The sequence below is a fragment of the Pyrus communis genome, chromosome 4 (assembly GCF_041283825.1).
Source record: "Pyrus communis isolate YQ-2024b chromosome 4, ASM4128382v1, whole genome shotgun sequence".
In the NCBI taxonomy this organism is placed as follows: domain Eukaryota; kingdom Viridiplantae; phylum Streptophyta; class Magnoliopsida; order Rosales; family Rosaceae; genus Pyrus; species Pyrus communis.
The window spans coordinates 11,950,108-11,965,542 of NC_142568.1; the positions used below are offsets into that span (position 1 = coordinate 11,950,108).

The following is a 15,435-nucleotide window of genomic DNA, read 5'->3' on the forward strand; positions in this document are numbered from 1 at the left end:
CCAACAGTGCAATAGCAACAGTAAGAAAAGTAGGAGGCTCGAACTATATATTATTATCCATTTATTATAGATAAAAAGTAGGAGTCTTGATGGTTGGTGGTGTGCCACAAGCTTTTTTTGACCAATTGATAGGTTTAAGTTGGGGTATGGGTTTAGCCACTTCCGTTGAAATATAGAATGTGTAACACTAGTCAAGGTGCTGCATATGTGTTCAATGAATACTTGTTTCGTTATATATAAGGAGTCATTTCTCTTTATATGACAAAGTGACATCGTTTCACCGTATAAATATCATATATAATTGATGTGACGAACAAATCGACAGACGCTACCAAATAATATCCTTAATTAACCGTTAACTTGTTTGATTCATATAAGTGACTAAACAGTCTATGAACTGAATAAATTTTTTTATGGTAAAGAGAATGAAAATTTTGGAATATGAAGTTTGTATGGTGAAATGATGTCACATGATTCAGATTATAACGTTTTGTAAGGTGAAATGAAGTCACATCCTCATGTAAGAAGGAATGACTCCTTAGGCACGCAGTGTCTTGAAATGATAATACATATACCAATATTGCTTATTTTGCGTTCATTTGATTCATTTTCGCTACACTCTAACTACAAAATTTCTAGTAATTGGCTGCTTTTTCTTGTATTTCTCTCATATGTATGATTATATCAACTACAATTTACAATGATAAAAGGAAATGGTAACAGCTTAGAGAGAAGACGAGAGAATACAATTCAAATTTAAGTCAGATGATTGCACATCCAATACATGCATGCGATTACAAATTATAGTTTGAAAAGCTTCAAGAAGCTACCTAACTGATCAAAGTTGATCCTCTCAGCGACTGCCCTATGTAGATGAGAGTACAAAAGCTATTCACCCTCCAAATTTTGTCCCATGAATTCTTGTTAAGCCATCATCAGCTGCCCTATTTTCTTCTCAGAAGATATGCCAAAACCTCACTTGCTGGAGCTGGAAAGGAAGAAATTCCATTTTTCTTAGCGACATGCATTGCATATGGTAATGCTAGGGAGACCAAATTTGGAGACTAAATTTGCAAACTAAATGATGTGTCACCAATAAAAATAAGCACGTTTATCAACGTGTAAGTAATAAGCCAAATATCAACTTCCATGTCTTTTAGTTTTTAATACTTTGTCTACAAATTTGGTCTAGCTAGCATTACTCATTTTTATTTCATTTGATCCACATTTCACACTATTATCTGTTAATTCATGTCCCAGAGAAAACCTAGACGGTCCCATGCATCACTATCATCCGGAGTCCATTTAAGATGACATAAATCGGACTCGACACTATTACAGTCCTGATTATAGGTTGTTCCACTTTGTTCACTTGATAGCTCAGATATCCATTCTGATAACTGGGTTTCGTATGGAGAATTTGTTGCCGCAAAGTCCGATAAACCAAGATCATCAGAGCTAGTAACCTTGGTTTCGAATAAATTCTTTACTGAGACATGGTTTTGATCAAAGTCGTATTTTTCCTCATTCATGTCACCTTCCTGACAGAAACTACCCTGTTGGTTTTTGTTCAATGTACATTGGAAATTTCCTGCAGACAGAGCAACTGTTAGTAATGTGGGGCTTTGAAGAAGATAAAACAAGCCTTGGCATTTTCCACAATATGTTTCAGAAATCAGAAGAAAATGATGAAGTGTAATATACCATCTTGAATTTGTATTTTCTTCTTTAAATGAGTTCTCCAGTAATTCTTGATCTCATTATCGGTTCTTCCTGGCAGCGCTTGGGAAATCATTGACCACCTAAAAGATTGATATAGTGATATAGTTAGAACAAACTCAGAACATTGCAGAATTAAGCACAAGCTAGGCGATAGTGCTAGCAATGTTGCAAGAAGGTAATAATGTCACGAACTCGAAAAGGTAACCAAAGACAAGAACTACGAAACTCACTTGTTACCCCAACGTTGATGAAGTTGGAGAATGGTTTTCTCTTCTATGATGGTAATCTTACCATGCTTAATGTTTGGGCAGTGGTAGTTCAACCACCGCATGCTGCAACTCCTACCACTCCTCCTTAGACCTGCACAGTGTAAGTTGTGTGACTTTATCCATTCACCAATACGAAGTGAGTCATCTTTAAACTTCACAAGTAAGAATCATTTGTAATGTGCTTACCTGATTCCTTCACTAACGCATCCCACCTCCTACCCCCCTTAAGATTTACATAGGTCTTGAATCGCTCATCTTCCTCTTCGAGCCACGGACCTTTGAGCAAGTTCTCTCCTTCCACGGCCGCTAGACAAGTCATTATTGGTAGTGTGACAATCCAAGAGAAGTTAAACCCTTATATATGAGAAGTAAGGTGGCATAGAGTTGGGCAAACGAGGAAAAAGTGACCTCTTACAGAAACCCCACTAGGTTGTGGGAACTCCACCATTGGCTTTGCCTTACATAACTCATCGAATTAAGGCAACAAATTAGGTCATCCAGGAAGGTGAACAGTTGATGATTCTAGTTCTCTCTCCTTTTTTGCATCACATTTTTTGCCTCTATAGCCATTTTGTCTCTGTCTATTAATCATCCTATTCATATAATATATGATTAATTGGGAAAAAAAAAAAAAAGAGGAAAGGATAGGGAGACAATGTTTTGGAAGGTAGTCCAGGGAAGCAAAGATTTTGATTAGATTAATAGATATTATGGATACTTTGCATTTGCATATCTGGAAAGAAGAGAGGAAGAGGGGTTTGTCCTCCAATGAAGGCAGTTAGTGAAATTGCTGGGGACATTAGCAATGTGTTAGTGATAGAGACTGGATCCAATAACTTGATTTGGGCTTTTCATCTTTGATTGAGAACCATTTACATGATTGAAGAACTACGTGTTTGATGCGTGGAATTAAATTGGATTGGATATACCAAACGAAGAACGAAGGTCATCTTCCAAAATTTCATCCAAGTTGACGGTGGAGAAAATGGATTTGCCATTAACGAAGTTTATCCCTTGCAATCCCCACAAAATGATAGAATATCAAAGACCTCACGTTCAGGGCTCATTTATCCCTTCTAATTCATCCAATTCTTTCACCTGGCAAAGAATCTGGCGGTTGAAATTCATCTTACTGCAGCCTACTTTGAATCAGGGTTCATTTGGTGCCTGGGATTGGAATGGAGCCGGCAACTAATAAGCTTCAAGGTATATTAAAAGTAGATGTGAATGATTTCCGTTATGAAGGGATTTGGCATGAAGGAGGATTCAGGTATGTTGAATGAAGAAATAGACTACTCTACAAATTTTGTCCAAGTCGAAAGTAGAAAGATGGTTTAGTAACGATCAGAACTTATCCTTCCGATCCTACAAATTGGTGGGCCATCGACACCTTATAACAAATCTATCTAATGTCTTCACCTTAGGCGAGATTTAGAATTTGGCAACCTGGCATTCATTTCTAACATCAATAAACCTTGAATCTCGTAAGTTAATATATCCAATCCTAGCCGTCGAACATGACCCTTCATGTGCAATATGTACAGTGAAGACAAAGCTTTCTCATATAACTAGCATTCCTCCAAGCCTCATATTATTCAAATTCAAGTATTAATGTCACAATACAAAATAGGAAACCTCCCGCTTCTGATCTATAGATACTAACTACTACGTATGCCTCAACCGCAGCACAACCAAAGACAACACAAGTGGAAACCTCATGATAAGTCATTCTTCCTGGCTAGGCTTCTGCTGACTGCAATTACCCTATCCTCTTTGACAACATGAAACCGATGCACTAGCGATCTATAAATGATTTATTCATGAGATTGACAGCATCGTCCATGAACTGCATTAGAAACATGATCAATGTATTAATTATTAAGACCTCGGGAACTGTGGATTTTCATGCTGTTTATGAAAGCACAAACTGTTCTACAGTAAGTACTTGACAAGAATCCAACAAAAGTGAACCATCAATTATCAACAACGGTGGAAGTTACGTTCTGAAACTGAGACCACAAAGAAAGGGGTCCGGGCAAGAAGTCTTTCCTTATTCACTTTCAAAACAAGTGAATGATCAAAAATCAAAAGAAAATAGAGAAGTCTTAATTCCGCACCACAGATCTTCCACTAATCAGATATAACTGAAACCCAACCTCCCTCCCATTCATACAAAAAGCATCAGTTTTGAAGAAAAAAGAAAAGAGCAGGTCTAGTCTGCGAAAACTCGGCCACAGCTTGAAAATACAAGCTGATAAAGTCCTACAAACCCTAACCGCAGAAGACATTTAGCAACAGTTGAAAGATATTAATGTATCCAATAATAAATTTCATTATGGAGCTGAGCAAAGAGCATTCTAGACTTCCAATGCGATTTGACCCAAAACCACTCATTTGTTTTTTCAAATGTTTCAGAAGAACAAATTGGCCTCATATCATTTTCAGCAGATCAAACCAGGAATGATCTATCATAGGCTGGTTTTATTATTGGGGAAAATAATTTCTGAATTACTGTGCTCAGATTGTTTACCTTATCTAAACCTTCTTTCATCCCTTTATTACTTTAATTATCAATAAAGTGTATCAATCTATTGACATTCTTACTATTTTCTATTCCATGGAAGTGGGGACAACGCCATTTCTCAAGAGCGTTCCCAGCTTTATTTTATCTTTATTTCTGATTCTTCTAAGGCTATCTACTCTCATTATCAATTCAACAAGGGTAACTCCAAAAACGAAACAGATCTGAAACATTGAAACTTACCCTTCCAAGCTGCTTGAGCTCTCGCTCAACTGGTTCCAAAAATTTGAAGTTAACTTCAATAGGCCATACCTGTAATAAAACAGAATTCAATTAAAAAAAATAATACCTAAGAAAGATAATTGGAGCAATCATCCCTAATCTAAAAATTCATGAGTATTGGTACCTGAACGTGTAATAACATGGAGCCATGGTTCTTTTGGCTAACTCCATTAGAACTTCCATTCATTTTTCACCCCTTTAAACCCTTTATTTTGGATGGAAGTTCTAAGAGAGTTAGCAGAAATGACCATTGCTTCACATTATAACAAGTTCAAAGACCAATACCCCCGAATTTTTAGTTTAGGGACCAAAGCTCCAATTGGGCCAAAGTTCAAGGATAATTTCTCCAATTTTCTCTAACTAAGAAGTACAGGAGACTAGTTATACAGATAATTGAATAGTATAAAGTAAAAACTTAATATAGCACGGTAAGCAAATCAAAGCATCACGATATCTTTATATGTTGCATTCTGAAATAGCATCTGTCAAACAAACAATTCAAGCAGAGGAACTATCCTCCCAAAAGTAGACACGTCACCATAAAATAAGCCTCTGGGAAAGCAGAACTAAATAGTGTGTGCAGCAATTGCAAGCGTTTGAAGAAAGTAATAATTTTACGAATAGCATCAAAAGGACAAAAAAGAAAGACCCAGAAGAACAACAGGTAAACTAACATTGGCCCCAAGCGTTAGCAGATATTTCGATTCTAAATTCGAATAGGTACTGAGCATAACTTTAATCCTAAATTCCAAATTCAGATAGCATAACAGTTATAACAATCCACAAAAAGGCAGCGACAATTAGTAAAAATTTGGATGACTCCCAAAATTATTAATCAAAATTGTAAATTAAAAATCTAATTACTGGATTAATGGACCAAATAAGTTTGAAGATATTTTTAATGATGGAAACAGAGCAGGAGGCAACCTTGAGACCAAGTAATTTGACGGGTGCAACTTGTCCAGGGACAACGCAATCCGGTCCGGCGGATTCCACTATAGCTTCCATGGCCAACCCACTTCCGACTGGATTCGGGTGCTGCAAAATTACACAATTTTACGACGAGCAAGATGAGAAAAAAACGAAAACAAAAATGTAATCAGAGCTGTAGAACGAGGGTAAAGTTTGGGAGAAAACCGACCTTCATGACGGAGAGGGCATAGTTGGAAGTAGGGTTGGGGGCTATGCGGAGAAGAGGGGAATGGTGAATTTTGGGGATGGGTTTGATGTTTGAGGCCCTCCAAGGCACGTCCTTTGGGAGTGAAGAAGCACTTCCTCCTCCTTTGCGGGACATGTCCTTCTTTCGTACGTAAACTGACTGTAGAGAGGGAGGGAGAGGGAGAGGTGAGCAAAGCTGGGTGGATTTTTGAGGTGGATGATGAAAATGATGAGGAGCAAAGCCGCTGGAGGTTTTGTATTTCCTTTTGGCGTTTGTCATATTTTCAGTTTGCCTTTTTTATTTTTCTTTTATTGATATTTTTTTTAAGGGTTCAGTTTACTACTTTAAAATTTTAGGAAAACTAACGAAAAATTCAAAAAAACTTTCCTTTTAATGAAAAGCTTTTTTTAAAGGTATAGTAACTAGTATCAGGGAAAGGTATAAACGTGGTTTTTTGTTAAAAGTGAACAATACCGGGAGTGTTTTGTTAAACCTCCCTAAAATTTTTTGGTTTTTGATACTTGGTATATTAAGTTTTTTTCATTCCAGAGTAGTTCTTGAAGTCAAAATTTTGGAACAGTTTCTTAGATTTGTTAAGGTTGTTGTTAAGTTGACCGTTAACTTGTGACGCGAGGCTCATATAGACACTAACATGACGCCACATGTCAATATAGGCCCATTTCAACGTTAGAAAATTAAAAAATTAAAAAATTAGAGCCCATTCTTGAATTGGGTGGGAGCATAACGGGGACGAACCCATCTCAGTCTCCACTATCTCTCTTTAACCTTCCTCTCTCTCGTCCACATCTCAGCCTCCTTCACTCCCTTCGAGACTACCTCATCAACTACGGCTTACCTTCAAATGCCTCCGTCTTCAATCGTGTCTTTTCAGCAGACTGGTATAGACTCGGTTCGGGCTCCATTTCGATCGTGACAAAAACCACCTCCCAATTCGCCCACCCTCTATCGCTCCATTTCTGAGGGCTTTTAGCACACTAATTGGTGTTGCAGAGGCGTAAGGAGATACATCTTGTGCATGTTTTGAAGGAGGAAGACAAGGAGGAAGAAGGGGTGGGGGAGGACGACGGAGAGGAAATGGAAGAAGAGAAGAGATGGGTGGGTTTGTCAACAATGGTGGTGGTGTTGTTACCGTTGTCCTCTGGGAAAAACAACATAAGCAAACCCATCCCTAAGATGGTTGCAGCCGAGAAAAAACCCCGAACGTTTCCTTCCAAATCCAAAGTTGTAGTTTTTCGGTTTTTTTTATTTTAATTTTTTTTTAATATCCACATGGGCCCAGATTGACACGTGGCGGCTAGTCTTTGTCTACATGGGTGCCATATCACAGGACAATGGAGGTTTTAACAAAAAACTTAGCGAATGTATGAAATTGTCCTAGAAATATTACTTTATGTACTAGTCTGGGATGAAAAAAACTTGATGTGTCAAATATTGAAAATCAAGAAACTTCAGAGTAGTAAACTAAGGTTAACTTTTTTTTTTTTTCTTTCTTAAATTCTAATTGAATCTGCTATGTTTATTATGTGATGAATTTTGTGGTTGATGAATTGGCTAATTTAAGTTCATCGTGTTATTTTGGTCCAGTTTATTTTGGTTAAGCTCATATCCCTTGTTGACATCTCTTAGTAACAACAATGTTGAAAATGTCTTATTGTAAGTTCATTTTGTTAGGCATTTAGCCTCGTTAAATAAAAAATTATGAAATTTGGCTGATAATTTATTTTTATCAATTTCCATTTTTTTGGCTCTTAATTTCAAGGATATTTTGGAAAATGGTAGCTACATACAAGCAGTTTCGCCGTGGGCAATAGCCCGATGGACTGGCTTTCAAACAGTGCCAGAAGCCCAAGCAACTTGGTCCAGCGTGTGTTGGCGATGGAGCTCAAGTGGGCCAGAGGGAGAGGCCCGGCAAGAGTTACCAGCCCGAGAGCCCGAAGGGCATGTGATGTAAGGCTGACGTCTGGGCGATGTCAGCCATCATCTCCTCTGCATTTCTCGAACTCTTCTGGGTACTATTTGATTTGAGGAGGGAGAGAAAAAGAGTCAAACCTCGTCCTTCAGCATGTGGAGGAAGGTCGTCTTGCCAGAATTGTCGAGGCCCAAAAATAGAATCTTGGCCTCCTGCCACAACCCAAGGAAGGTAAGGACGCTGTAGAACCAGTCGAACAGAAACATGGCGGCAGCGGCGGTTGATTTTTCTCTAGGAGTAGATCGATCGGCGGGGTTGTGAGGGAAGTAGGAAAAAACCCACAAGGAATCGGAGTGGAAGAGGTCGAGTCGGATGGGGGTTTTGATTTGTTGTCATCCTTTTTCTCTCCCTCTGCATTTCTAAGGAAACAAAAACTGACCAAAGTAGGGGTTTGGTTGCTTTTGGATGTGAAAAGAAGAAGAAAAATAATGGTGCGTTGGCACCATGTGAAAAGAAGAAAAAAAATAATAAAAAAAAAAAGGTTTTGGAATGGTGTGCTGCACCTTGTGAAAAGAAAAAATAAAAAAAATAAAAAAAAATTTTTAATAGAAAATGGTATAACGAGACTGATTAAAAATCTTATCCGACATTACAAATAAAATTATTTTGTATTATTTAAAAAAAAAACTAATATTTTATTGTCCACTGACAGGGCTATTCAAGTGCAACGGTAGAGATGCAAAAGGCAGTTACTGTTCATTAAGTGCAGTTATTGTTCACTGGGTGGATTAAATAGTGAATAGCCTGGGGGAGGGTTTCTCAAGGTGGAAGTGCTCTAAGGAGAAAAATTTGTGTAGGGCTCGACTTGCCACTAGAATATGTTGAGTGACACTCTCAAAACTTGTCATTTGTTAAACCAAATTAATAAAAGATTCCATATTAATTTTAAGTAGAAATTAAAAAATAAATTAGTGTTGTGGGCCTATTTGATTGAACGATCTAGGGTTTAGAGAGAGAGAGGGGAACCGACCACAATAAGAGAGAAGAGAGATTGATTTAATTGTGAGGTGTGTTTGATTCACCCCATTGTGCTTTTATTTATAGTAGTAGGATAGGTAAAAACCTTTCCCTTTAGGATTACAACATTTAATAGGTAATCTAGTCCTAATAGGAATATAAGATACTTTCCTATATCTCCTAGGATTTGCACAATCACATTCCTATTCTAAATATGATTGCAACACTCCCCCTTTAGTGTGTAAATACTCAACAAACCATCGCATCAGATCTTCAGCAGATAAGGTAGAATAGTTGATGAAGTCATTGACACAATAGGTGATCACGAGTCTCAAATTTAAGTGAAGTATGCATTTGTAGTAAAATTCATAAAACCTTGCTATGGTAAAACCTAAGGCATAGGGAAAACCCATAGACTAAGTAGAAAAGTGAGAAGTATGCATAATGTCTTTAAACAAACGTCAAACTAGACCAAGGTAGAGAACTCAATGGAGTATGATCATCTCAGGATGGGTGCCTCATTAAAACCTCGTTAGGTAGCAAAAACCTAATGGAAAAAATGCTCCTAATCGTAGGAAAAATAGTACATTAAGATCATGTGAGTATGCTTCTAAGTACTCCCCATGAGTTAGAAATAACTTCTAAATAAGAGAACTACAAGCGATTCAACTCAGATAATTTACGCATACCGATTCCTTAGACAAACTTCTGAAAAGTAGACTTGGGCAACGACTTGGTGAAGAGATCGGCCAGGTTGTCCTCGGAACAGATTTGCTTGACTTCAATGTTCTGATGCTGCTGCTGCTAGTGAGTAAAAGAACTTCGGCGCTATGTGCGTGGTGTTGTCTCCCTTGATGTATCCCTTCTTCAACTGCTTGATACATGATGCATTGTCTTCAAAGATTGTCCTAGGAAGGTCAACGACTGATTTAAGACCACTATTGCTTCGAATGGGTCCCATAACTTCTTTTAGCCAAAAACACTCACACGATGCTTCATGTAGAGCGAGAATCTCAGCATGGTTAGACAAAGTTGCAACTAGCGTTTGCTTGGTAGACCTCCAAGATATAGCGGTATCTCCAACGGTAAAGACATAACCCATTTAAGAACGTGCTCTATGTGGGTCAGACAGATATCCAACATCTGCGTAACTAACAAGGCGAGAATCAATTCGAGTACCATAGGGGGCGGTAACATTTGGGGATTTACGAGTATAAAATAAGCCCAAATCCGTTGTACCTTTGAGGTAGTGGAAAATGTCTTTAACACTATTCTAGTGTCTGCGTGTGGGCACATTGCTGTATCTTACCAATAGATTCACAGCGAAGGAGATGTCAGGTCTAGTGCATTGAGCCGAGTACAATAAAGCCCCACTTGCACTTAGGTAAGGAACTTCGGGTTCCAAAATCTCTTCCTCATCCTTCTTTAGACGGAAGGGATCTCGTTGAGCATCTAGAATCCGAACGATCATGGGTGTACTTGAAGGCTTCGCTTTATCCTTATTAAAACGGTGCAACACTTTTTGGGTGTAGTTTGATTGATGTACTAGGATTCCATCCGAGCAATGCTTGATCTTCAGGCCGAGGCAATATCGAGGTTTCCCAAGATTTTTCATCTCAAATTCCGATTTTAAGTGTGCAGCAATTTTCTCAAGCTCTGCGGAAGTCCCAATGAGTTTCATGTCATCGACATAAACTGCAACGATTGCAAATCCGGAATGTGACTTCTTTATGAACACGCATGGGCATAGTTCGTTGTTCACATAACTTTGACTTATCAAATATTCACTCAGACAGTTATACCACATCCGTCTGAATTGTTTCAATCCGTAGATTGACCTCCTTAACCTAATTGAGAGAGTGTTTCGTGGTCTAGAACTATTTGATCCAGTCAATGGAAGTCCTTCTGGAACTTTCATGTATATTTCCGTATCTAGATCCCCATAGAGACATGTGGTTACCATGTTCATAAGCTGCATATTCAGTTTTTTGGAAACTACCAAACTGATTAGGTAGTGAAACGTTATAACGTCCTTTACGGGGGAATACGTCTCCTAGTAATCAATCCCAGGACGCTGAGAAAGTATTGCGCTACGAGGCATGCTTTATATCGCACTATTTCATTCTTCTCATTACGCTTCCTCACAAAAACCCACTTGTAGCCAACAGGCTTCACGTGTGGTAGTGTAGGAACGATAGTTCCAAATACCTTACGTTTTGCGAGCGAATCGAGGTCAACCTAGATTGCTTGTTTCCAGTTTGACCAATTAGTTCTACGTCGGCATTCATCAGCGAAACGTGGTTCAATGTCATCGCTAAGCATGATGTCAGTAGCTACTAAGTACGACAATGCATCGTCGACGATCATCTCATTCCTATTCCAAACCTCATCCAATACTGTATAGTGGATCGAAATCTCACGATTCTCGGGAAGTCGGCATGTTTCATCTGAAGCATCACCGTAATCTAGAATAACCTTATGCGTTGGAACGAATGAGTGAGCGATGGTCGGATTCAAACTAGGGTTACTAGTTGGTGCCATTTTCCTCTTCCGAGGTTGTGAATCCTTTGAACCAAGGGGTCTGCCACACTTCAGAGTCGAATCACGTGATTGGCTAGCCACCAATATACCTTGCTGCATGGAGGGTGTGGCCTCCCCACCTTCAGGGATGTCTGGCCTTCCCAGGCGGGTTATTGATGTACGCGGGGTACATATATCCTTACAAGTGTGTTTGCATCGGGTATATGTGATCTTGTCACCTTTACTAGATCATTAAAACATTCGGCATGCTTTGAGCAATGCTCTGAAGATCTATAATTCGTCGCACCTCAGTTTCAGACTAGGCAATGCAGGAATCTAAATGAGACATAGCGGTAGCATACCACGACAATTTGCAGCGTTCTACGAGAACGTTAGCATGCTTATCTCCCTCTAACGATGAAAAGACTGTCTCATCAAAGTGACAATCCGCAAAACGTACGGTAAAGAGATCTCCTGTCAAGGGTTCTAAGTATCAAACAATTGATGGTGAATCATAAGTGACATAGATTCCCATTTTTCTCGAGGACCCATTTTGGTACGTAGCGGCGGCGCTATTGGCACATAAATAGTGCACCCAAATACCCGTAAATGCGAGACATCAGGCTCGTATCCAGTGACCAACTGTAACAGTGAATGTGGTTGGGTAGCGGTGGGCTTCATGGAGACCAACATAGCTGCATGCAATATTGCATAGCCCCAGGCAGATCCCGGCAATTTGATTCTCATAACCAAAGTCTGAGCTATCAATTGAAGGCATTTTATGAAAACTTCTACCAGGCCATTTTGGGTGTGAACATGAAGCACAGGATGTTCCACATCAATCTCTACTGACATGCAATAATCGTCAAAAGTTTGTGACATAAACTCTCCAGCATTATCTAGTCGAATCGACTTAATCGGAAAATCAGGGTGGTGAGCCCTTAGCTTAATGATTTGATCTTGGAGTTTAGCAAATGCGGCGTTACATGTGGACAACAAGCAAACATGAGACCATCGTGTCGATGCATCAACCAACACCATAAAGTATCTAAATGGTCTGCAGGTTGGTTGGATAGGTCCACAAATGTCTCTGAAGAAATTTAGGGGGGGTCGTGAATAATCTTTGTATATGAGGGTTGAGTATTCAACTTCCCTAAAGAACACGTTTTGCATGGCGGGAGTCCAACATAGGGATGTAACTTATGCCTGTGTGAAGATTTGAGGATACGGCGCATCATGTCACGTCTAGGATGTCCCAAACGCCATGCCAAAGCAACAAATTATCCTGGAACTCAGGCATAGGGCATGCCACACTGTGGGCTTCTATGCCATAAATGGTTGTGATGTACAACCCGCTCGGCAAGAGTTCCAACTTCTTGTGAATATGCTTCTAGCCATATTCATATGAAGTGATACAAAGAAATTCAAAACCATGATCTTCAGTGGTTTCAAGATGATATTGATTATCTCGAATATCTCTAAAACTCAGCAACGTTCTTCCAGAATGTGGAGAATAGAGTGCCTCCTTAATGGTCAAAATTGTACCATTGGACAACATGATACGTGCCTTTCCGTATCCTTCAATCAGGTTGGATGAGCCTGAGAGAGTTGTCAAATGAGCTTTCTTGGGTATGAAGTTAGTAAAATAGTATTTTTCACGCAAGATGGTGTGCGTGGTTGCACTATCTACCAGACAACTAACTTCCCCACTAGACATACCTAGGAATAAATTGATTGAATTGGTCACATGCATAGATATAAGTCCGTTCATTCAATTAAGCAATTCGAGAGAATAATATCCATTCAAATAACAATCCATAATTCAAAACAAACCAAAACCAAACAAATTATTCCAAATACTTAGGAAAATTATTCAAAATTAAACCATAAACCTAGCAAAATAGGGGGTAGGGTCGGCCACTCTTAGTGGGTTCGGCCACTAGGGGTAAACACCCTAAAAACATGTCCAATTTATTCATTCATAGGCACTGATGCTTCCTAAAAATCCGATATCTCCATTGATGTAGTTGCATATTCCGGATGCTCCACATGTGCAAAGTTAGAATCACGACGGGAATGATACTTGGCAATAGGCTTAGGGAAAACTCGGCATACGCGTGACCAATGATCCCTTGATCCACATCGATAACACATGTCCAGTTCAGTAGAAGCAGGTTGAACGGGAGCTTTGCCCTTGTTCTTGAAGTTTGGGGCCTTAGGGGTGAGTGGTAGACGCTGATAGGTTACATTTTTTCCTTTAAGTACATCACTCTATTGACCTTGGGCCCGTGGTTAGACTTGTCGCCCATTGCCACGGCCATGACAAATCTTTTGTCGTTGATGGCTATTAGAATAGGTCATATACGGTTCAGGCGCGGCGTTCGAGCCAGTGGGTCGAGCTTGATGATTCTTCATCAGAAGCTGGTTCTACTTTTCAGTAAGAAGTAAAACAGAGATCAAATCCAAAAACTTGGTGAATTTTTTTGCCCTATATTGTTGCTGCAAAACAATATTGGTGGCATGGAAGGTCGAATAAATCTTCTTTAGTAGATCTGATTCGGTTAGTTTCACTTTGCATAATTTCAACAAAGAACGGATTCTACAAACTTCAAAGTTGTATTCATTCACGGACTTAAAGTTCTGGAAGCGAAGATGCTGCCAGTCATGTCTTGCTTCAGGCAAGTATATGTCTTTCTGGTGATCGAAACAGTCAACCAGAGCAAGCCAGAGGTTGCGTGGGTCCTCCTCAGCGAGATACTCAGTTTTCAATTCATCATGGATGTGTCTTCGAATGAAGATCATTGCAGTAGCCTTCTGAGCTTCGTCAACAAGTTTGTCGGCGCTACGTGCCTCGATGGTGGCTCTAATGCCCTTTGCAGTTAAATGGAGCTTCACGTCTTGAACCCACTTTAGATAGTTTCTTCCAAAGACTTCTAGAGCGGAAAAATCGAGCTTGTTCAAGTTCGATATGTCCCTAAAACAGAGGGAAAAATGTGAGTAGTCATATGGTAAGCCATAGACATATATCATAGAACATACATGTTCTATAGACATGTATTGGTTTAATTTATGCATGAAAACTACAGGTTTCATGTGGTATGTTTTGAATGAAAATTTCGGGTTTCAAAGGCACTAAATTTGAAACTACAGGTTCAATTTAGTTTTATGAAAAATTAGTTCATAATGAGATGTTCCTGCAAGAAACACATAATGCAATATACTAATTTGAATATAGTCGATTTAAGGTTCTTTGGGAACTCAAATGTGAGAGCTTCGTTACTACGAAAGTATATGACAATTCAAAGTATAAAAATAAATTATTGAATCATTAATGTCCAAAAGTGATCTTCAGGTCAATAATTTTGGATTCATTAATAGATTAATGGACTGCAGGTCACTTTTAATTAATTCAATAAATCGGCTCATACGGGGTTGATTGTAGAAGCTAGATAATATTAAAATAATATTATTGGATAAAAAATATAGCCCCAAAATAATTTGGGCTTGGTGTCATGGGTAAGGGGCATGGGTTAGGTGCCTTAAGTATAAGGCAAAGCCCAAAAAAAAAAAAGACCTCGGGTCATGGCTGCAGGCCACGGGGTGGAAGAAATCCTTCAGTCGCAGCTGGTTTTCATTTGGGCCGAAGGAGGGTGCATGGGACAAGGCCCAGCAGGAGCTGACCTTGTGGGTGATGCATGGAAGGACAAAAACCCAGCCCTGTGGGCTGGCATATAGGTTCAAGTGAAGGCCCAACCTAAAAAAGGTTGGTGTCATGGATGTGAGCCAATGCAGCATAGGACTTCAGGTCCTGCTGAGATAAGTGTCAGGCCGAGGCCTAGTGGTTACTTCCACAGTGATGGTGCGGTGGTATGCCGCATCATGTCCAATCTCTTTTTTTTTTATTTTTTTTTATTCAAAATACCTTAGGGTTTAGGAAAAACCCTAAATTTGCTTCTAATTTATTTTGTATAGTTTGACTCACAAATTCCACATAACAATTTAACTATGTGATGCA

General features: G+C 39.2%; 2 protein-coding genes and 1 pseudogene across 2 annotated transcripts; all 3 read right to left on the bottom strand.

Annotated features, from left to right (window-relative positions):
* Positions 1–731: 731 nt before the first annotated feature.
* Positions 732–3,346, bottom strand: LOC137745098 (transcription factor MYB27-like). The gene is made up of 4 exons (XM_068484973.2): positions 2,178–3,346; positions 1,953–2,082; positions 1,705–1,802; positions 732–1,591 (listed from the first exon to the last, which is right to left on the bottom strand). Exons 1-4 carry the CDS (start codon positions 2,308–2,310, stop codon positions 1,245–1,247), a joined length of 708 nt encoding a protein of 235 aa, XP_068341074.2. The 5' UTR covers positions 2,311–3,346; the 3' UTR covers positions 732–1,244.
* A 201-nt stretch (positions 3,347–3,547) lies between these two features.
* On the bottom strand, positions 3,548–6,227 carry LOC148697442 (uncharacterized). Its single transcript, XM_088692473.1, has 4 exons — positions 5,936–6,227; positions 5,722–5,832; positions 4,756–4,824; positions 3,548–3,837 (listed from the first exon to the last, which is right to left on the bottom strand). The coding sequence occupies exons 1-4, from the start codon at positions 6,086–6,088 to the stop codon at positions 3,787–3,789; spliced, it is 384 nt and encodes a 127-aa protein (XP_088548599.1). The 5' UTR covers positions 6,089–6,227; the 3' UTR covers positions 3,548–3,786.
* Positions 6,228–12,039: 5,812 nt separating this feature from the next.
* On the bottom strand, positions 12,040–14,474 carry LOC148697443 (uncharacterized; annotated as a pseudogene).
* Positions 14,475–15,435: the final 961 nt, after the last annotated feature.